We start from the raw sequence: 22,212 nt of genomic DNA, 5'->3' as shown, positions 1-22,212 counted from the left end.
GCACTGACTTCCATGAGATTTACCTGGCTACCCACTATCCCCAGGCCTTTTACATGCACATCGTTAATACATTAATAAGTCAGTCAACAGAGTAACAATGGTATTAAAACTCATAAAAGTAAATGGTCTGCATACCACAATGATGGCAATCCTTCCTCCAACATCGCCAACAACAGTGATAGGGGGCTTTTCTTTAGGAATCAGCACTGGTCAGAATAAAATACACATAATAAATTTTCTATATTAAAAAGTAAAATAAAGCCTTTAAGAACTTAGTATCTAGTGATTTAAAGTCCCAACAAACTAGGAAGATAAGGGAATTTCTTAATTTGATAAATGGCAACTCTGAAAAACCCAAAGCCAACATGACTGTTTAGTGGTGACCAGTTGAAAGCTGTCCCCTAAAAGCAGTAAGGAGACAAGATGTGGGGAAAGGTACCTCTGAGACTCCAAGGTATGAGAAAGACTGTGAGGGCTGTACCCAGCCAAACAGTAGGAGAGGAGCCTCCCAGAGCCTGGCAGGTCCAAACCACACGCCAGTGTCCAAAAGGTGGGGTAGTGTCAGAAAGAATTGTTCTGGAGATGTAAGATGTGATGCAGCTTGCCTTGGCAAGTTTTGGACTTGGTCAGGATCTGGTACTCCTTTCTTTTTTTTTTTTTTTTGTCTTTTTCCTTTTTATCGGTACCGGGGATCGAACTCATGACTGTCTGCTTGCAAGGCAGGCGCTTATGCCGCTGAGCTAAACCTCCAGCCCCTGGTACTCCTTTCTTCTTGCCTATTTCTCCATTTTGGAGTGGGAATGTCCAGCCCATGCCTGCTTCACCACTGTCTTTTGGAAGCATGGGCTCACAGCTATATGGGGAAACTTGCTTCAGAGCGATGCTTACTTTGAGTTTCAGTCATATCGGATTTAGGTGCCACTTTGATAAAACTGGATTTTCTATTTGATGCTGGAACCAAGATAACACTTAACTGGAGTTAAAACCTTTGGTGCCATGGGATTAAATAAATGTATTTTGTGTGTGAGGCGGGGATGAATTTTGAGATGGCCAAAGTGAAATGCTAATACATTCCTAACTCCAGCTGACACCCACTGTGACAATATTAACAGGCAGTCCTTTAGGAGGTTATAAGAGCTTTGTCCTCCTGAATGGGATCAGCGACCTGATGAAAGGCAGGAGGGCAGGACACATCTAGGAGGAATAGGTCCTTACCAATGTGAATCTTTTGGCATCCTGACCTTGGATTTCCAGTCTCCTGAACTGACGAGCAGTAAATCTGTTCATAAATTCCCCCCATCTAAGGTATTTTGTTATAGCACTTGTATTCTGCCTTAGTCACTGACACTGAACAAATTTCTCATTTTCAGATAGCCTTGATTTCTTCATCAGCCTGTTATTAGTTGAACTGACTGACACAAAATAATTTATCAAGTCCTACCCTCTACTAAATTGTTTAAATCTGTTTAATATTTTGCATTAAATATAACATTACGGTAAACCACCATGGATAAAAAACCTTTCTGCTTATTCTAAAGAGCAATGATGAATGAACAACTTTCCTGAAGTGCCACAATGGAACCCAAGTGGTTTGAACATCTTCCTACATCTGCAATGGCAGGAAAGATTGTGTTTAAAGGTTCTACCACTCACAGGCCAACATAAGCAGGTATGTCTAGCTGGGAAAGGTATTAATCAGTTTTTTGCTAACTCAGAAAATGAAAAGAAAGAAAATTTACATTAAAAGACAAAACAAAACAAAGCAAAACAAAAAGCCCTGCTAGTTTAGCTTTACAATGAGAGGAAAGCTCAAAGAGTGTTGGGCATACTTACTGGGAATCTCCAAGCTGGGGTGGATGGCAGCCACGCTCCGGACCATGGGCGGGGAGTGCCGTCCGTCTACCAGGTCTGACTCAGCATCCTGCGCTTCACCATGAATCACTGCAATCCCCAGGCGAAGGCGCTCTGCAAAAGACTGTGCCCTGAGGGAGAGGGTCAGACAAAATCAAAGCTCTGTGCAAGGGAGGGTGGGGTGTTGTGTATATTAAAAATCAAAGCTGTGTATAATTAAAAATCAAAGCTGAAATGTGGCTCTGCACCCAAAATAGAAATGGAAAAAAAAAAAAAAGTAACTTCAAAATCTTAGAAGCCAGGAATAAATGTAGAGCGCTCACATTACAGGTATGTCCCTCTGGCCACAGGTACCAAAGTTCAGTGGCAGCCTGGCTTGTTCCGCAATCAGCCTGCTAAGTCTGAACCTATCGCCCTCATTTCCTCTCTTATAATTGCTAATGCTACCTACCTACATAGTGCATAAAATACTCTGCAAAGTAGTTTGTATTAATTTTAAAATAATTTTATGGAGGTATAAGTGATACAAGAAACTGCATACTTGAAAGGCATAATTTTGTTAAGTTCTGATATGCATCTGTGCCCATAAAGCATTAGCACAGTGAAGACAATAAACAGTTATCACCACTGAGCATATTTTTTTTTTTGCATATTCTTGTGCCCCTCTGAAATTTCTCTCTCTAGCCCTGGGCTAGATTTGCTTTCTATCAGTTTCTGCCGTGTCTTGTGCAGCTCTCAAAGTTTGAAGGTGGAGGGGAGGACAGCAAGAAGATGGAGAAATAAAGAGAAGAGATAGAAATCTGAGGTCAGGTGGAGCCCTCTCTAGAAGAGTGAGGAAAGGAACTGCTCAACCACTGTAGTATTTACATTTAGAAAACTGAGCATGTGCCTTGGAAGAGAACCAAGCAGCAGCTAACCCCTTCCTGTGAGCCAAGTGCACAGGCTGGGAGACAGTTAAGTGCTGAGCGTCCCCACCCCACCCCTGGATAATCAATTGATTCAGAAAAACACAGCCTCAAATGATAGCCATTGAAGTGAAAAATCAACTTAATGCCTGTGTTGTCTGACTTCGCAGGCCTACAGCTGGTAGTCTGACCATCTATGTAGAGGATAACAGTACACTTTACAGCAACTGCGAGAGATTTCCTTCTGAAAATGGCAGCCATTGTTAATTCCCTATTTTCTCATTTTAAAGTTGTATCATTTTCATTGTTTTATTCAATTTTCCTTATTTGAGATGGCATGGACAGCTATTTCAAAGATAACAAGATATATTATGGTAGCCATTACTGATTTCCTATTATCTTGTTTTGAAGTCCTGTATCGCTTTCATTGTTTTGTTTTGACTGGCTTTGTTCTGTTCTGTTTGATTTTACTATGTCTGACAGGATGGGCGACTATTTTGAAGATAACTAGAGGCAGTATGATAGCCATTACTGATTTCCTATTGCTTTGTTTTGAAGTCCTGTATCACTTTCAGTTTTGCCTTGACTGGTTTTATTGTTTGGTTTGGATTTAGTCTTTAAAAAAAAAAAAAATAGAAAGTTGTTATCAGGTGGAACCTCTTTGCCTAACAACTAGCTTAACTTTCATGCCCCGTTCTTGGGACGGGAACACCTGTTGGCCTAGGGGGCTCCATGTCCTCAGGGCATTCCTTGGGCACTCCATGCTCCTGGCTCAGCAGCTAGCTTAGACAAGTTGTCTCTTTTCTAGAATGTCATGCAAGCAGAATAGGATATGTATTTTTTATGAGTTCTTTTCTTCAATACAGTGTTCTGGAGAGTCATCCATGTAACACTATCAATAGTTCATTCCTTTTCATTGCTAAAATTCCACTGTTTGAATATATTGGTTTATCCAACTTGTAGATAGTTCTGGTTTTTTATAAATAAAAGCTATGAACAATTATGTATAGGTCTCTGTATGAGAATATGCTTCCTTTCTCCTGGGTTAAAGAGTGAAATGGTTGTACCATAATAATAGGGATGTATTTAACTCCTTAAAAAACACTGTGTTTCCATAGTCGTTATAGCTCAGTAACATTTGGTAGTCATTTTATTATTACCCACTCTAAAGGTGTATAGTGCTTATTTCATGGTAGTTTTAATTTGGATTTTCCTAAAGATGTTGAGTTGAACAATTTGTCATGTTTACTTGCCAACTGAAGTTTTTCTTAAAATGTCTGTTTATCCTTAGCCAGTTTGATTGGGTTATTTGTTCCCTTAGGAAGTTTTCAGAATTCTTTATGTATTCTGGATATAATTTATCATACACATGCTCTACAGTAATTTCTTTCAATTACTATTTTTTCCTTTCATTCTCTTAATGACTTCTGAGCAGTTTTTGATTCTGATGAAGTCCAACTGACCAATTTATTTCTCTTATGAACTGCTTTTGTTGTCATAAACAATCTTTACTAAGGGTTGGGATGTAGACTAGTAGCACAGCACTTGCCTCGCACACCATGAACACTACAAAACAAATACTATTTTATTTAAGTCAACTAGTCAATCTAAGTCATCGATTTTATGTAAGCTTTATATTTTATCATTCAAGTGGATTTTTTTGTGTTATATGACTCAAAATTCATTACTTTTGCACATGAATATCCAATCATTCTAGCATCATTTCTTTGATTTTTGCTTTTTGAGATTTGGTTTCGCTTTGTAGTTCAGACTGGTTTTGAATTCTCTCTGTAGTCCAGGGTGGCCTCAAACTCATGGAGAGTCACCTGCCTCAGGCACGTGAGCGCTGGGATTATGAGTGTGTCACCATGCCTAGCTACCACATTCCTTTAAAATCTCTATTGCATTACTCTCTGCATCTGTGCTGAAAATCAGCTTCAGATATATGTGGGTCTCTTCGGTTCCACTGATCCACTTTTTTGTCTTTATCCCATCATGCTTACTGTTGCTTTGTAGTAAATACCGAGTTCAAGAAAATTTTAAGCAATCTTAACGGTCTTTTAAATTTCAATTTGTTATCTGTTATCTGATGCTGGAATACAGGAATACAACTGAGTTTTGTATACTGAGGTCTGATTAGTTCTTATTACATTTTTGTACATTTTGTTAAGATTTTCTATATAAATCATCAAGTCACCTACAAAATGGGTCTGTTTTGCTTTCTTTCTGCACAGGATTCCTTATTACTTTTTTTAAACTGCACTGTTCAAACACTGTAGTACCAAGTTGGACTGAAGCAGAAAGACCAGACATCCTTCCCTTGGTTATGGTCTCGGAGGGTAGTAGCCAATCTTTCCCATTAGTGGAATGTTAGCTGGATGTCTTTCAGATCCTCTTTACCAGATAAAGAAGTTCTTAGCTTGCTTACTTTTCATCAGGATAGAAGCTGAACTGTGTCAAAATTTTTTTTCAGTCTACCGAGATATTGGTGTTTTTTCCTTTTTAGTTCAATTAACAATTACAGATATTTTTATTTTTTAAAATCAGGTTCATATCCTTTTTTGGGATATGTTTACTGAAGTAGCATAAGAATAGATGTTTCTTGAGTTTTTTCATTCTATACAGATTAATGGGGTTCATTTTGGCAGATCTGTGCATAACACATACTTTGATCATTTTCCTCCCCATCACCTCCTTTGCCCTGTCCTCTCTACTAGTTTCCCATTTTGGGGGAGTGGGTTTCAATGTATATAATGTATTTTGCTCACACCTATCCTTCCCTTTCACACCCACTGTCGTAGTTTGGAGGAATTACTCTTGTAGTCTCCTTTCTACTTTCTGGTCATCCTTTTTAGAGTTCACATATTGGGGGAACATCTGACAGTTGAATCCAGTTTATTTTGCTAAACATGATGGTCTCTAGAAACACTTATTTTCTTCTAACAGAATTTTATGCTCCCTATGCCTGAATTAACACTCCACTGTATATACCTACATTTTCTCCATCCATTCATCTGTTGATGGGTGCCTAGCTGGTTCTGTTCTTGGCTATTGTGGGTTGTCTGCAATATCATGGGCACGCAGATGTCTCTATAGTACGCTAACTTTAAATGCTCCGAGTATACACAAAGGAATGGTATAGCTAGATCAAATGGTAGCTCTATTTTTAGTTTTTTAAAGGAAAGGTTTGTTTTAGCTCATATATTTTCTATAGTGGCTGTACTACTTTGGATTCCTATCAGTACTATTAAAGGGTTCTTTTTTCCCTACATCCTTGCCAGCATTTATTTTCTTGTTTTCTTGATAATAGATATTCTGACTTTAGTGAGACAGAATCTCAGTGCTAATTTGATTTGCACTTTCCTATTTACTAATTTAAAAAAATGTTGAACTAACTTCACACCCCTGAGAAAACTCCAAATGGTCATGATGTATTAACTTTTCATAGTTGGATTTGATTTGCTAAAATGTTGCTTCAGATTTTTACATCTATGCTTGTGAGGAATATGGGTCCTTAGGTTTCCTGTATGTCTGTTTCTGCTTTTGCTATTAGGGTAATAATGACCCCAGAGAATGAGTACAAACGTATTCTTTAATTTTCTGGGGTTTAGGTAGGATTATTATTTTTAAAAACACTTTTGAGACAGGATCTTACTAAGTTTTCCAGGCTAGGCTTGAACTTGCAATCCTCCTGCCTTGGCCTCTCAGAGTACTGGGATTACAGGCATATGCCATTACGCCTGAATCAATTAGTATTATTTCTTTCTTAAATGTTTGGTAGAATTAACCACTTAATTTTCTTCCTGGCAGGTCTTGAGGGTGTAACTCAGTAGTGTAATGTGTGAAACCTTTGGTTTGATCCCAAATGGTGCAAATAAAACTTTTTCCCTCCTCCCTCTTTGTGGGAAGGTTTTCAATTTCATTTCCTTATAGACACACGGCTATTCATGTTACTTAGCCCTGGTAACTGCATCTTTTAAGCAGTTTGCCCATTTCATCTACATGGTAGAATTTACTAGAGTAAGACTGTTATAGTATTCCCTTATTATCATTTTACTATTTGTAGAACTTGTGGTGATGGCTGATAACTAATCACTTCTTTTCCCTCTAACCAGTCTGGATAAAGGCTTATCAATTTTATTCTCAAAGAGCTGGGTTTTAGCTTTCATATCTTTTCTATGCTGCTTTTTATTTTTTATTTCATTCATTTATACTTTAGTTATTGTTATTTCCTTTCTTAGCTTACTCTGGGATTGTGTGTGTTTGTTTTTGTGATGCTGAGGATTAAATTCCTGTCCTTGTGTATGTTAGGCAAGTGCTCTTCCACTAAGCTATACCACAGCCTCACTTTGGTTTTAATTTGCTCTGATTTTTCTAGTGTCTTAAGGTGAAAGCTGAGGTTTTTCATTGGTCTGAGATTTTTTTCCTAATAAAAGTGTTTAGGTTCTATAGATTTCTCCTACAGAGTTGAGCAACATATCACAACTTTTGATGTGTTTTCATTTTCATTTGGTTCTAAATACTTCCTAATTTTCTTTTTGATTTCTTCTTTGACCCACTGGTTATCTAGAAATGTGTTATTTAGTTACTAGTTACTCAGGACTTACACTTTTGCTATGAGAATTATTTCAGTGGCTCAGAAAACCTGTTTTATATGATTTAGTGTTAAATATGAGGCTTGTTTTATGGTCCATAGGGTCTATCTTAGTCACTGCGTATACTCAAATAGAATGGATATTCTATTGTTCCTTGGTGATGTTTCAAACTGTTGACTTGAGCTTAGGCTGGCAGTGCTGGACAAGTCCTCTGGAGCCTGACTGACTTCCTACTTGTTCTGTCTGCTCCAGGCAGGAGTAATGGACTTGCTGGCTGCGGGTACACCAATTTCCTCGTGTAGTTATCAGTGTGCTTCACGCGTGTTGACCCCTGTGTCTCAGTTCAGTGTTTAGGATTATCACGCCCTCTTGAAGAACCAACTCCTTTTCCATGATGAAGAGATCTTTATCCTTGTCCATATTCCTTGCTCTCACTTTTCTGACAACCACCAGCAGCTTTCTTTTAAAGAATGAATGATACTGCAGTACACATTTTGCTCTATTTGCTTTTGGCTGCTCCCCTCTGCTTCACCGCCCTGCCCCTTGCTTCTTCAGGGCTCCTGGCCCACGGCACACTCATCTCCCCACTGGCCCAGTCTCCTGAGTGGGACACGGGGCCTCACTTTGCCTTCCATCCTAGCACCTGAAGCATAGTAAACATTCAAATGCTTAAGGATCACATGGGTTCTCCCAGGCCTGGTTTTTCAACACCAAAAATTCTAAACAAGTTCTTCCCTAGTAGCTCATAATAGCTATAAGCAAACAAAAAACAGGATCACACTGACCTTCATCAGTACTACCCACAGGAGACACACCCTGGGCACTCACATGACACAAAGACCAGGGCCCCCGGGAGATTTCCCCATGGACTATACACCTACAGAATGCTTTGCTCCTGTCCTAGGAGGTACTTAAGAAATTTAAATCCATGTTTAAATCCTTCTGTTTCAAGAAACACCTTCATAAAGTTGTGTTTTTATTTCTTTCAGTAGAAAACATGAAAGGGTTACTACATTACATGTAGTTTAACTCTTGTGTAGTATTTTTAAAAATCTTGGGTAGGGGATAAGGCTCAATGGTAGAGTGCTTGCTTAGCATTCACCAAGCCCTGGGTTCCATCCCAGGATTGCAAAAAATTAAAATATATATATATATATTTTTTTGAGATAGGATCTTACTATGTAGTTCAGGCTGGTCTCAAACTCAGAGATCTTCCTGCCTCAGTTTCCCAAGTACTGGAATACAGGTGTGCACTACCACGCCCAGCTTAAAAATAAAATTTTAAATTACAATTTCAAATGCATGTAAGTGAACACTTTCTAGCCTAATCCTGTCTATAAGGTATCTTAATTTATAACTCTAAGGGAAAGATGGTAAGCCTTCACAGGACCAGAACTGCACAACATAACCAAACACAACAGAGTTTATCTGTGTGTGTGTGTGATTAATAGGGAGGACATTTTAATAAAAAGTTACCAAATAATTCTGAATTTAAGATTTAGTATTCAGGGACTAGAGGTGAAGCTCAGTGGTCGAGCATCTTTCTAACATGCTGGAAACCCTGGGTTCCATCCTCAGCACAACCAGCCCCTTCTCCCGAATACTTAGTGTTCACTTAACTTGAAATGCTTCTTATAAAAGAAAATTAAAAGAAATTCTCCAAGGAAAAAACCCCACACAAATAGAACGGTAGTCCTTGGGAAAAGTGTGGTATCACTTAGACTAGCTCCTTCCTCCTCCTCATTCACAATTGGCTTTGCAAACAGTAGTCTGCACAAATCACAAGCCAACACCCTCTAGCCAGAAGACCAAGAAGATAGGCCAGTGAGCCAGAAAGACGTATGACAGCTTCACCTCCCTCTAGTCAAACACACAGGAAAACCACAGTCACATCTCCCCCATACCAGGAGCAGCCAAGGGCAGCTTGGATTTCCATGCTTGCCAGGCTATGATGAGGTGCTGGACTGCTGACGGGTAGTGTGAGAAGGTCGGGCAAGGAACAGGGACTTTCACCCCTTTGTTGGAGGCAGTGAGTACTCCTGTCCCTTCCCCCGCCAGTGTCAACAGAGATGGAACTGTGGACTTCCACCCCCAATTCAGCAAGACAAGCTGGCATCCCCTTGTTAATGTGGCTGTTGGGGACAGCACTTTTACCTGGTAGTAACAAGGCCCACACATTGTGTCAGTGGAGGGTTTGGGGAGATGGGGCTTCCATTTCCTCCCAAAAGGACCCGCAGCCCCTCGTATCTTTAGGGCCACTCTCACTGGACAGCAATGAGGCCCCCACTACTGCTTTCTCTGCCAGAGGAATAAGAAATCAATAAAAATAGATTTAAGCTAGACATAGAGACTCAGCCTCAGTTCCCAAATGTCCAGATTTCACTTCAGAATCATTCCTTGTACCAGAAGTTAGGAAAATCTCAACATGAATGAAAAAAGCTTATTACCAGATGCCAACACCAAGATGACAGACATGTTAGAATTACACGAAGAGGATTTTAGAACAATCATTAGAAAAATGCAACAAGGAGCAATAAGGAACATGCTTGGAAAAATGGTAACAATAGGCTATGCAAAAAAAAAAAGTCTTGGCAAAGAAACATAAAATATTTTAAAAAACCAAACAGTAGTATGAGGACTTAAAACTACAGTACCCAGAGGGCACAGGTGTAGCTAGCAATAAAGCACATGTTTAGTATGCTTGAGGTCCTAGGTCTAACAGACAACAAAATAATTCAATTAAAAAGCTGTTTCAGTGTCAACTCAGTTGGTAGTTACTGTCCCCGGCAGCCACCAGAGGCCCAGACAAAGGAGCGCTAATAGGAAAGAGTCTCCAGGATGTATGAATGCAATCAGGAGCACAGCACTGACACATGCTTCCACGCGGGTGAACCCCGAGGACGGACACTGAGTGAAACAGTCTGGTCACAGAAAGCCACAGAGGTGAGACTCTGTTAACATGAGACACTCAAAGCAGGCACATCATTGTCGCAGAGCAGACAACTGGTTGTCAAGGACAGGGGACGGAGAATGGACAGGGAGTGATTCATAATGTGTACAGGGTGTTTTGTCGATGAGCAGTTTCAAAGTAGAAACAGGTGTAGTACACTGTGAACAGACTGTTAGTGAATTGTAAATTTTACACTGATTATATTCTGCTCCCATGTCCAGTGGTTACATGGCTCTGTACACCTCAGTGTACAGTGCTTCAGTTTTATAAAATGTTACCCTTTAACACATACAAACAAGTGGCTTCTCAGCTAGGTACAATTCTGTTAATAAATTACTGAGTCAGTTTGCCTAAGAGGCAGGAAACAACTACTGAGTGTATCCATAAGTGTTTCACGCCCCAAGTTTGCAGCCCAAGGAGCTGCCCATGTGGAAGTGAGGGAAGTGAGCAGTGGTATGGCGAGGAGGACTGGCAGGCACAGACTGGCACTGTGATGGGGTGGAGAGCTAAAACATTAATGTAATAAGAGAAGCTGGCAGGGTAATCCTTTTGGGGAGGGTTGAACCTAGGGCCTTATTTTAAATTTTGAGTCAGGGTCTTGCTAAATTGCTAACTTGTGAGCTTCCTATCTCAGTCTCTCCGAGTGCTGCGATTACACATGGGTGCCATCATTCCCAGTTAGGATAATCTTAAAATCAGTCCATGGAAAAGAAGGAAGGGCTACCAGGGTGAACCACTGCAGTCTCTCTGGAACGCTGGGAATTCATCTGGGGATACTGTGCTTAGAAGCAGAACCAAGGTGAGGTGACGATGTCCCACCTACCTACCTCTTGGCTGAGGCTGGAGACTTGGCCACAATGACTGCATTCCTGTAATCTGGGATCTGTGACAGACAAGAGGTCAGGGATTATGGCCGTGTCTCTTAAGAAGCTATTTCAATAATCCATAACAAGGAATATTCCATACACTGTCATCTGGTTTTGCCAAAAAAAAAAAAAAAAAAAAAAAAAAAAAAAGGATGATCAAAGTAAATTTTTCCTTTGGAAACTGAAGAAATATCTAAATAGGAAAAAATACTACAAAAATATGAGACACACTTTTTAAAAAAAATAAGATAATCAGTGATGAGATCATATCTCTTGATCAGTAAATACTGATAATTCAGTATAAAGATGCTTTAACAGTCACTAGAAAGTCCTCTCATGAATTTCAATTCCATGTTAATTTCAAAGTACAAATACAAGGTTCATATTCACCCAAACTAAATTAAGAGTAACTGTCAAAGTCCAAATCAGTGTGGTTCAAACAGATGACCAAACATCAGAGTCATGACATGCTGAAGATATCAATTTGTAAATATAATCAGCCCGTGCTATTTTTAAAAAGACATTAAGAGCCCTTAAAAAAACCCAACTACAATATCTAATGCTTTTGAGACTTTTTACTGCTGAAAAGCTAAATAATCTGTGCTAGTGGCAAGTAAGGTCAAATATGCACATTGTTAAAGTCCAGAGAATAGAGAAGATATTTGAAAGCTGAGCACTACACTTTATTTCTGGCTTCATCTTGGCCATATTTTCAATTATATTCTTGAAGTTTAACCATTTTGTTAACAATTATGTTATTTACTGAAATATTTTCCCATTGCTTTGTTCTGACAATTTATACCAATGTATTTTAACGTACACAGTAATAACATCTGGCACCTGGTATAAGGCCTGGTGAATAAAAAGCACTAAATAGTAAGTGCTCAGTAAATGAACAAAAAACTAAGTAATTTGATATATATTTTTACAACTTCTATTTTTTTTTTTAAGGGGTGAAGGGAAGGCTTGAAATTTTTTCCAAACTACCTCATGTACTTCTTTATCTCACCAAACATCAAACATCATCAAATCCTTCCACCACCAAGGAAATTTTATTAAAATATATAAGAGCATTTTGTAGTAATATCTATTGTCTCTTTACAGGTTAAAATACGAAATTATATGTTTAACGAAACTAAAAGTTGCAATGCAAAAGAAATCTAGGAAATAGTAGTTATGGTTTAAATAAGCAGCTCAGTAGCTGGTTAGCTGAGTGACAGGAATGATACAGCTTGACAACCTGGGAGGATCAGAGGCAGCAGTTTTTCAAAATGCTATATATAAGAATGAAGAAACTAAAAATTTTCTCTTTTATTTAAAGAAAGACAACACAAAATAGAAAACAGGCAGAAATAGTACATACTTTCAAAGAAAAGAAATAAACAGTAATTAATTACTAGCTGATGTATACATATTGTCCCCCTATAAATAGTTGTTCAAGGTACACAAGTGGAACATATAAATGGGAATTCAACCAGGGAGACTGCACACAATTCTGGAAGAAACTAACATTTTAAAAAAATGGTATGGTGGCACACAGTGACAGTTCCAGCACTTAGGAGGCTGAGGCAAAATGATTACTTAAGGCCAGAAGTTCAAGATCTGCCTCGGGAACATGCTGAGAACCTGTCAAGAAGAGAGGAGGGGAAGAAGGAGAAGAAGGAGGAGGAGGAGGAGAAGGAGGAAGAGGAGGAGGAGAAGGAGGAAGAGGAGGAGGAGAAAGAGAAGGAGAAGGAGGAGGAGGAGGAGGAGAAGGAGGAGGAGGAGGAGAAAGAGAAGGAGGAGGAGGAGGAGGAGAAAGAGAAGGAGGAGGAAGAGGAGGAGGAGAAAGAAGGAAGAGGAAGACGAGGAGGAGAAAGAGGAGGAGGAGGAGGAGAAAGAGAAGGAGGAGGAAGAGGAGGAGGAGAAAGAGAAGGAGGAGGATGAGGAGGAGAAAGAGAAGGAGGAAGAGGAGGAGGAAAAAGAGAAGGAGGAGGAAGAGGAGGAGGAGAAAGAGAAGGAGGAGGAAGAGGAGGAGGAGAAAGAGAAGGAGGAGGAGAAAGAGAAGGAGGAGGAAGAGGAGGAGGAGAAAGAGAAGGAGGAGGAAGAGGAGGAGGAGAAAGGAGGAGGAGGAGGAGGAGAAAGAGAAGGAGGAGGAAGAGGAGGAGGAGAAAGAGAAGGAGGAGGAAGAGGAAGAGGAGAAAGAGAAGGAGGAGGAAGAGGAGGAGGAGAAAGAGAAGGAGGAGGAGGAGGAGGAGAAGGAGGAGGAAGAATAGGAGAAGGAGAAGGAGGAGAAGAAGGAGGAAGAGGAGAAGGAGGTGGAGGAGGAAGAGGAGGAGGAGGAGAAAGAGAAGGAGGAGGAAGAGGAGGAGGAGAAAGAGAAGGAGGAGAATAAGGAGAAATATACATATATAGATATAAAATTTTATGTAGTTACATTTTTCTCTTTCAAAAGTACTTCAATTCATTTTCACTATGAGGGCCTTTATTAATTGCTAGAAGGTAGCAAAATCCTGTATGTTTACTAGAAAAAAATTCAGAGATCCGTAAAGTACCATCTATTTGTAGGAATTTTTTTTTTTTTTTAATGAGACAGGGTCTCATTACACAGTTCAGACTAGTTTTGAACTAACTATGTTGCCCAAACTGTTCTTGAACTTGCGGCAATCCTGTTTCAGCTTTCCAAGTGCTGGGATAACAAGCATCTGCCACCATGCCTAGCTTATAAACTGCCATCTTTTAAATACAATATTTAAATTGAAATTCTCTCGAAAAATTTACTAAATAGTCATAATTCAGGTGAAGAAAAAAGTTCATAAAATCAAAATAGTTACAATATAAATTAAAAATTTAAAAAGCACAATGTAAGTCACAAAAGTATTTATGTCAAAGAATAACAAAGTGATTAAAATGACACAAGTGCTGGGGGTGTGGCACATATGTACAATCCCTGCACTCAGAAGGCTGAGAGGGGAGGAGGTGCAAGATTCCAAAGCCAGTCTACACTGTACAGTGAGTTCAAAGCCAGTCTGGACTGCCTAGTGAGACTGTCTAAAGCCACACAAACCTGATTTATCCAGGATTACAAAGGTAGTCCAACATGAGAGAAAAAAAAGCCATCAATGCAAGACACTGTATTATCTTTTTTCTTTTGGTACTTGGGATCAAACTCACAACCTCACGCTTGCCAGGCAGGCACTTAGGCCACTAAGCTAAATACCCAGCCCTTTATTTTTTATTTATTTATTTTTGGTTCTGGGGACTCAGGACCTTGCACTTGCCAGGCAGGTGTTTACAGTGCTGAGCTAAATCCCTGACCCTATATTATCAAAATAAAGGGATCTGTGCATCTCTCTGTTACATAAAGACAACAAAGGGGTAAAACATATTCATTTCAACTGATACAGAAAAATCATTTGACTAATCCAATCTTCTTTCACAATAAAAATACTCAGAAAACTAGGGAAGAAGAGCATTTATCCAGCACAGTAAAGAGTATTAAAGAAAAATCTACAACTGCTGGGCATAGTGGCATACATCTGTAATCTTAGCACTTGGGAGGCTGAAGCAGGAGGATTGCTGTGAGTTGGAGGCCAGTCTGGGCAATGTATTGAGTTCAAGCCCAGCTGTCCTGAACTGCACAGTGAAATCCTGTCTCGAAACACACACACACACAAAAGGAAAAGAAAAACTCTGTAACATCTGACTTAAACGAAGATTGAAAACTGCTCTACAGTCAGGATCAAAACAAGGGTGCTGGCTTTTCACTGCTGCTATTTAACACTGAAGTGGAAACCTTAGCCAGTCAGTAGGCACTAAACAGAAATGAATCCAAAATGGAAAGACAGAGGATGAATCAAGTCTATTTGCAGGTGACATGATCTACACAAAAGTCATAAAAAATTCACAAATGCCACAATAAACTACTAAATAAATTCAACAAAGTTGCAAGGTTGCAAAGCAACACACAAAAATCAGTATTGTTTCTATATAACTGTAATCAACATTCCAAAAAAGAATCCCTCTCAATTAATCAGATACAGCTGGGGATGTGGCTCGGGGTAGAGCTCTTGCCTTACATGTACTAGGCCTTGGATTCAATTTCCAGCATCACACACACACACACACACACACACACACACACACACACAGAAACCAAAAACAAAGGGAGGGCGGGGCTGGGGATGCAGTGAGGTAAGCAGCTTTCCTCACCATGGCTTTCCACCGTGGCACTGCCACCTTACCACACCTGACCACCTAATAACACTGGGGCCAACTGACCACGCCCTGAAACCTCCGAGCCTGAGAGCCAACAGAAACCCTTCCTCCTTTAGAGACGTTTTTAGACAGGGTTTCACCACATAGTTCAGACTCGCCTTGAACTCATTGTGTAGTCAGGGCTGGCCTCAAATCCACGGTAACCCTCCCACCTCGGCCTCCTGAGTACTAGGATTGCAGGCATGCACCACCACCCCCAGCTTAAATTGTTTTCTTAGGTTATTTTGTCATACTGTCAGAAAGCTAAGACATATACCCTCCATATATCACCAGAATTACTAAAATGAAACCATCTGAATTAGCTCACCTCTTCCTGAATGTACTGTAAGAGAAAAGGCGACGCTCTTAAATTGTCAACAGGAATATTGAAGAAGCCCTGGATTTCCTTCTGGTGTAAATCCATAGTAATGAGATGAGTTAGACCTTTGAATGTAAAGCAGATACAAATGTCTTAAGTAGCTTAAATGCAGGTCATGCTGCAGGAAATAAGCACAATATAAGGTGAAATATTATTAATAAGTAACTATGGAACCACTGATTCCTTACCAAACCCCAGCACTTCTACTGTCCCACCTTTTTAGTATTATGACATGCATTATTTTCATATCCATGGAAATAGCAAAGATAGTAATACAGAAATGTCTCTAAAATCTAATAAGGCAGATTAATATTTTCTTTAAAGTTTCCTTAACAGGTATGGCAAGGCCAATCTGAAGATGTACCAGCCTGCAAATTGGAGAAAATGTAAAACTTTTTTCAGACTGTATCCTTAAAGGATATCTGAAATGATCTCCAGAGAAAGCATGGAAAATTCAGTATGAAAAATTTAAAAAGTAGTATTTGCCCAAAAGAGCAGCCAATAGAGCCTGGTGACCCACCCAGGAGCAAGGCTGGAAGAGAAGGGTGGATCTTTTCCAGAAGGCTTAGAGAGCCAGCCTGGCCTCTGCATGAGGGCTTGTCACAGTTTCTAACAAGGTATGCAGCTACTGATGCTGGGGTTTGGGTTTTTAAAACATTTTGTTTCTGCCCTAGAAACTGTTTTCTACAGTTAAAATACAGTGATGCAGGGGCTTTTAAATCTTTCCTCTTAGTGCAAATACTGTGATAGGTACTCTTTCTAATCATATACATGTATGTACAAACACAGACATATGGCAACGTGTAAACACATACACAATACCCATAGACAATGCAAACTATGATGATTTAGAAATGAGACAATAGTTAGGCTATTACCTGAGAACATTTAACACAGAATAATATTCATGGCTTATAAAATATGTCCCAGGGAAAGGGAAAAAGCCAAGATACAAATAGTTGCTAACTATAGTTCAGAATGATTTCTCCTTCAACTTCAGTAAGGCTGTAAATTGTCATTTCAATATAGTCTTTTTTTTTTTTATAGGTACCGGGGATTGAACTCATGACCGCCTGCTTCCAAGGTAGGTGCTTATGCCACTGAGCTAAATCCCCAGCCCTCAATATAGTTTTTAAATAAAGTATTTAGTAGACTTTTTGCGGACTTTAGGGATAGAGGGAGAGACAGCAAAGGTGAGGTAAAAAGGATTGAGATGTGACATGTATGTTTCCAGCTCCCTACAATGAAAACAGTTATTACGTATTGCAAACATATACTGATGAAATTTTTTTTTAAAAAAACATCTGTGGAACCATAGAAAAAAGAAAAAATGAAAAAAACTTAGACCCATTACCACTTGTGTTTTGGGAGGTGGAAACAAAGAATTCTTTAAAGTAGTCTCCCTTTACCTGTGGCTGTACTTTCAACAATCTCTGTTGCCTGTGGTCCAAAAAAAATCAAATGGAAAAATTCCAGAAATGTATGAGTCATAATTTTTAAAGTGCATATCATTCACAGTAGTGCGATAAAATTTCATACCTGTCACTACGTCCTGCCAAGCACAATGTATCCATGTTAGCTAGATACACTACCTATCTGTTAGTCACTCAACAGCTATCTTGGTTATGAGATGTACTATCACTGTGCTGTCATGCCTGCATACAGGGCCCAGTACTACCCACAGTTTGAGGCACTCCTCAAGTTCCTGGCACATATCTCTCTGGGAATGTTATGCAAACTTTTGTTTTTAAAAGCTGTGTCACTATTTTTATTATGGAATTTTAATTTTGTTAAGATAATGGTTTGCAATTTCCAAAGTAAAAATAAAAGCTCCAGGCCCATAGCTGTCCAAGATCCACAGGTCTTACCAGCTTTGCACATCATGGAAGCCAGCAACTTAGAGACAATGGAGCCTCTTTTTCTCATCTTGCACTGTTTGCTGTAAGGAAAGTAGGGGATCACACCGATGATACTCTTGGCACAAGAGGTCTTACACGCATATACCATAATCAGGAGCTCCATGATGGTAGTGTTTACGTCCCTGCAGGCAGACACAGAATTCCATCAAGAGGTATGAGACACTTGGCAGGATCTCCCTGTGGGCTGGAGTAGCTTCTGCTCCAATGCCACCTTTACAGTGCACCTTCCGTCTGTCCCTTTCCCTCTCACCCCATCACTTCCAATCCCTTGGCATGCTTATCACTTTCTGATAAACAGGCTCATTCATTAATCCCGGTTTCCATGTCTTCTTCCATCAGAATGTACTCTACAGGGACTAGATCCTTGCCTGTTTTGATTATAAAGGAACTTTATACACCTGGAGCCCTAACAGAGCAGAACTTTCATAAAGACCTGTGAATGACCAAACAAATGAAACACACAAACATCTGGGTGAGCAGGTTTTCTATCGCTATCTAGCAAGAAGACTGACATCTGATGAATTAACTCAGACTTAAGGGAAATATTCTATGTGGAGCAAACAAGGCTGGCCTGGGAATCAGTGCCATGCACTGGCCACTGCTGAACTGGAAACAGCTGGACCTAAGCCTCTCCCCATGAGTCAGCACCATTTGTGAACTGGGGGGAGAGACAATGGCCGCACCAGCAAACAAGCCCAGTCTGGGGACTAGCACCATGCGCAGGCCACTGCTGGACTGGCAACAACCAGCTCCTTCCAGTATGCAGGCTGGCAAACAACAAGTACCAACTACCCCACCCCCCACCTGCCCAGATGACCGACTGACCCAGAGAAACCCAGGCTGTGATGATGCCTATGGGGGTATGGTGTTTCACTGACATTGCAGGTCTAGGGTCGGTGGTTTGATCATGGCTCAGAGGATAGCAGTAAGCAGTGTGGCAGCTAGAGGGGATCTCCGTTTGAGGGTTGTGGCCACTGTTGATTCCCTATGGTCTTGTTTTGAGGTCCTATATCGTTTCCATTGTTTTGCTGGGTTGGGTTATATTCTATTTTGTTTTGTTTATGTTAAATCTGATGGCAGGAGAAGGTATTTCAAGGATAGCAAGATATATTATGGTAGCAATTCTGGATTTACTATTGGCTAGTTTTGACTCATTATTTTTGCATTCATTATTTTGTCTTTATTATTTCTATTCTATTCTGTTTTGTCTGATTTTTACTATGTCTGAAGTTATCTACAGCTATTTTGAAGACATCAAAAGGCATTATGGTAACTATTGTTGATTTCATAATGTTCTTAAGTCCTGTATCTCTTAGACTGGTTTGTTTTGATTGGTTTTATTCTGTTTTATCCTTTGTAAAATACAAAAAAATTAAGCAAAATATTCTATGTGAAAGCATGAGATAGAGGATTTGACAGTGAGCATAAAGTCACTCCAATGCTCCTAAACTCTGAGCACCAAAGAACAAGGCTTTCCACCACTCAACTCAAATGATCAAAGTCTGGTCTGAATTATAGGAAAACAGATGACAACAGTGTTGAAATAAAAATCAGTAAAAATAAAAAAATGAAGGTCTTGAAAATGGGAACGATAAGCAATTACCCTTCCAAAGTCCTGAGTGTTTGATGTCTAATGTCTCCCCAGCAATCTACACAGCCTCTCTGGACTCATACTGGGCTCTGAGGAAACAACTCAATGCCCAGGAGTCAGGGCGGCATGCACTGTCCTGTGTCTGCACCCTCATTTCCTGGTGTTGGGGTTGTGGATCAGGTCCAGGTAGGTCCTCCACAGCACCTGATCCAGGTACAAGTCTGGGCAGCAAGAGAGTGGCAATGGGGCAGCAAGCACTCGGTGACCCCACATCCAGCTCTGCTGAGGACCCTAAAGTTCAGCAGAAGAGGAAGCAAGAGCACCACTTAAAGGCCAGCCATGCCTTCCCACAAGGCACACATGCTCACCAGTGGATGGTACGACAGGTACCAACCATCCCTCTTTCAGGGACTGGTGGGGTTCTGTGACTTCATCCCGATGAAATGTAAGACCAAGACAGAGATAATTTAGGTGAAAGTATATTTGTTCCAAGAGGAAAGTTTTTAGAATTTGACTTTTCTCCTCTTTATTTATCTATATATATGTCTGTATCTATATTCAGCATGCAGAAAAATCCAGACTCTAAGCTAAAAATGTTGCATATAGACAGCCATCGTGGTGTATGCCTGTAATCCCGGCACTTGGAAGGCTGAGGCAAGAGGATTACTGTGAATTTGAGGCCAGTCTGGGCTACAAAGTGAGTTCAAGGCCAGCCTGAATTGCACAGTGAAACCTTGTCTCAAAAAAAAAAAAAAAAAAAATTTTTTTTTTTGCACTCTAGACGTTAAAATTTTTTCTGAGGCCTCAGTTCTTTCACTTGCAAAAGCAAGAGCTCACAGAAAATATGTATCAAAGTAATGATTGAGTTTGGGTTTATATACCATCTTACTAGGGGAAGAGGAGAGGAAAGGGCCCTTAAAAGAAATGATTTAGAAATGGTAAATCCTTATGAGAGCAGACAGGAGACAGGACACACTTGTTTGACAACGTCTGTTTAGATGATTGCTTATTTTGCTGCAATTTTTCTTCTAGTTTCATCCCAGAAGTCAGTCTTTCTGAGCTGGAAAACTCAACCCCAGGGAGGAGATTTATGACATGCCTTCCTTAAAGAGGCTCTGCTATTAAGCAGATAAGAGGAATCCAGAAAAAGTCCTCTTCCTATATCTTATGATTCTCAAATGTCTTCTGATCAAATAGTATACTCTGTCCCGCTTACATCTTCACAGATAGAGGGCAGGATTGGGCTGGATGAGTTCCAATCACTATACAGCCCATTTTGCCTGGCGGAGGTTGGGCACTGAGGCCTCTGCTCCTTATCACTCATGGCTTGTACAGGGATAAACTGAACACCCTGCACCTCCCAGCATTGGGGTTCCTGCAGGCTAGCCCCTTCATCCTTAAGGGGATTGAACTGGAAAGGGAAACATTGTTGAATTAAAAAATCCGTCCTGAAGGTATGACCAGGCCATTAGAGAGGAAACAAATAACCCAAACTGTACTGAGTGAAGAACTTTCTAGGCACAAAGGCATGGGGGAAACAGGGATCCATGTGATTATCACCAGGTGATGCTGATTGAAAAGTAGGGCGGGCTCTCCATAATGCATCTTCTACACTCAGCTCAACTTTCCAGACATTTACACTGATAAAAACATACATTGCCTCAGTCCAGTCTGTTCTTTTCAGCTCATTTAATTTATGCAACAAAATAATAAAGGTGATTGCTTTTAAATATCTACAGTAAAAGCTTTAAAAACTTTTCCAAAAAACTCCCCTTCCCCCAGTCTTCTCTCCCTTTTTGGAAGACAGAAATAGAAGTACTTTCTTGCAAGTTTTGCAAAATTCTGGTTACTGGCAGGGATGTAACTCAGCAATAGAGTACTTGTCTAGAATGTGCAAAACCCTTGGGTTTATCTTCAGCTCAGAAAAAAAAAAAATCTGGTTACTGATTGTTGGGAAACTTAATGGGCCTACCAGTAAGAGCCTCTACTCTGAAACTTTAGTACTAATTTCCATGCATCCAGAACACAGAAAAGACTGGGTATGGTAGCATGGACTGTAGTCTGAGTTACTTGGTAGGCTGAGGCAGAGAGATCACCTGAGTACAGAAGTTTGGGGCCAACCTGGACAACACAGTGAGACCCTACCCCAAGAAAAACAAGAAGAAGGAAAGACAGAACGAAAGGAAATATAAAAAAGAAAAAAATCAAAAAAGAAACATAATAGTCAGCAGTTTTATCAGAAAGATCAGCTAATTTTATGGTTTTCTTCCTGGCTAGCCAGCTCTTATTATTCTAAACACTCCTGCACAAACAGCACCTCGGAAAGCACAAACATATCTGTCCAGTCACTACTCACTTTGAGACAGTCTGGATGATGAACACATCTTTTCCCCTCACGGACTCTTGGATCTGTACTCTTGTTTCTGGCAGGTAAAGGGAAAAAGGGGAAGAGAAGGCCATATAGTTAAAATATTTAAAAATACACAAAATGTTTGCATTGTCCCCATTGTTATAAAATATGGAAACTGGAACTACTGCAAAATTCATTAAGTATCAGGTACTACAACAGATACTAAACATCCCAATATCACTGATCACACTTTAAAAATACATTAGCTTAAAAGACAGCTTAAGGGAGAACTAACTGCATTTCTATGTGAAATGCCTGAGCCATACACTGCTGGGCGCTGGGCTGTACTGCACATGTAAATGACACGCTCACTGACAACCAGCATCTGTGGAGGACTTACGTACAAAATGATGGATGTTGTAACAAGGGAAGTAAGATCTAGTTTCTCTACTCTCAGAACACTGTAATCACTGTAGGGAAATAAATGGATAAAACCAGAATGGCACATTCTATAAGACACCATTTTCAAACAGTCAATAGCATAGGCAGAAGAAGAGATGAAGCCATTGT

The 22,212-nt window shown here is 40.0% G+C and overlaps 1 protein-coding gene across 4 annotated transcripts in view; it reads right to left on the bottom strand.

The window, feature by feature from the left end:
* Positions 1-22,212, bottom strand: part of Prpsap2 (phosphoribosyl pyrophosphate synthetase associated protein 2) — a 37,056-nt gene that overhangs the window by 6,875 nt on the left and 7,969 nt on the right. For all 4 annotated transcript variants that reach the window (XM_003465220.5, XM_005001645.4, XM_063242537.1 and 1 more), the window contains 6 exons: positions 21,649-21,715; positions 17,651-17,823; positions 15,732-15,847; positions 11,129-11,184; positions 1,834-1,982; positions 136-206 (listed from right to left, as the gene is read on the bottom strand). In XM_003465220.5, coding sequence (XP_003465268.1) covers positions 136-206; positions 1,834-1,982; positions 11,129-11,184; positions 15,732-15,847; positions 17,651-17,823; positions 21,649-21,715 — 632 coding nt within the window. The remainder of the gene's footprint in view (positions 1-135; positions 207-1,833; positions 1,983-11,128; positions 11,185-15,731; positions 15,848-17,650; positions 17,824-21,648; positions 21,716-22,212) is intronic.

The sequence above is a fragment of the Cavia porcellus genome, unplaced genomic scaffold (assembly GCF_034190915.1).
Source record: "Cavia porcellus strain 051 isolate PalLab524CR breed Dunkin Hartley unplaced genomic scaffold, mCavPor4.1 scaffold_32, whole genome shotgun sequence".
Taxonomy (NCBI): Eukaryota; Metazoa; Chordata; class Mammalia; order Rodentia; family Caviidae; genus Cavia; species Cavia porcellus.
This window is presented reverse-complemented; position numbering and strand designations above follow the sequence as displayed.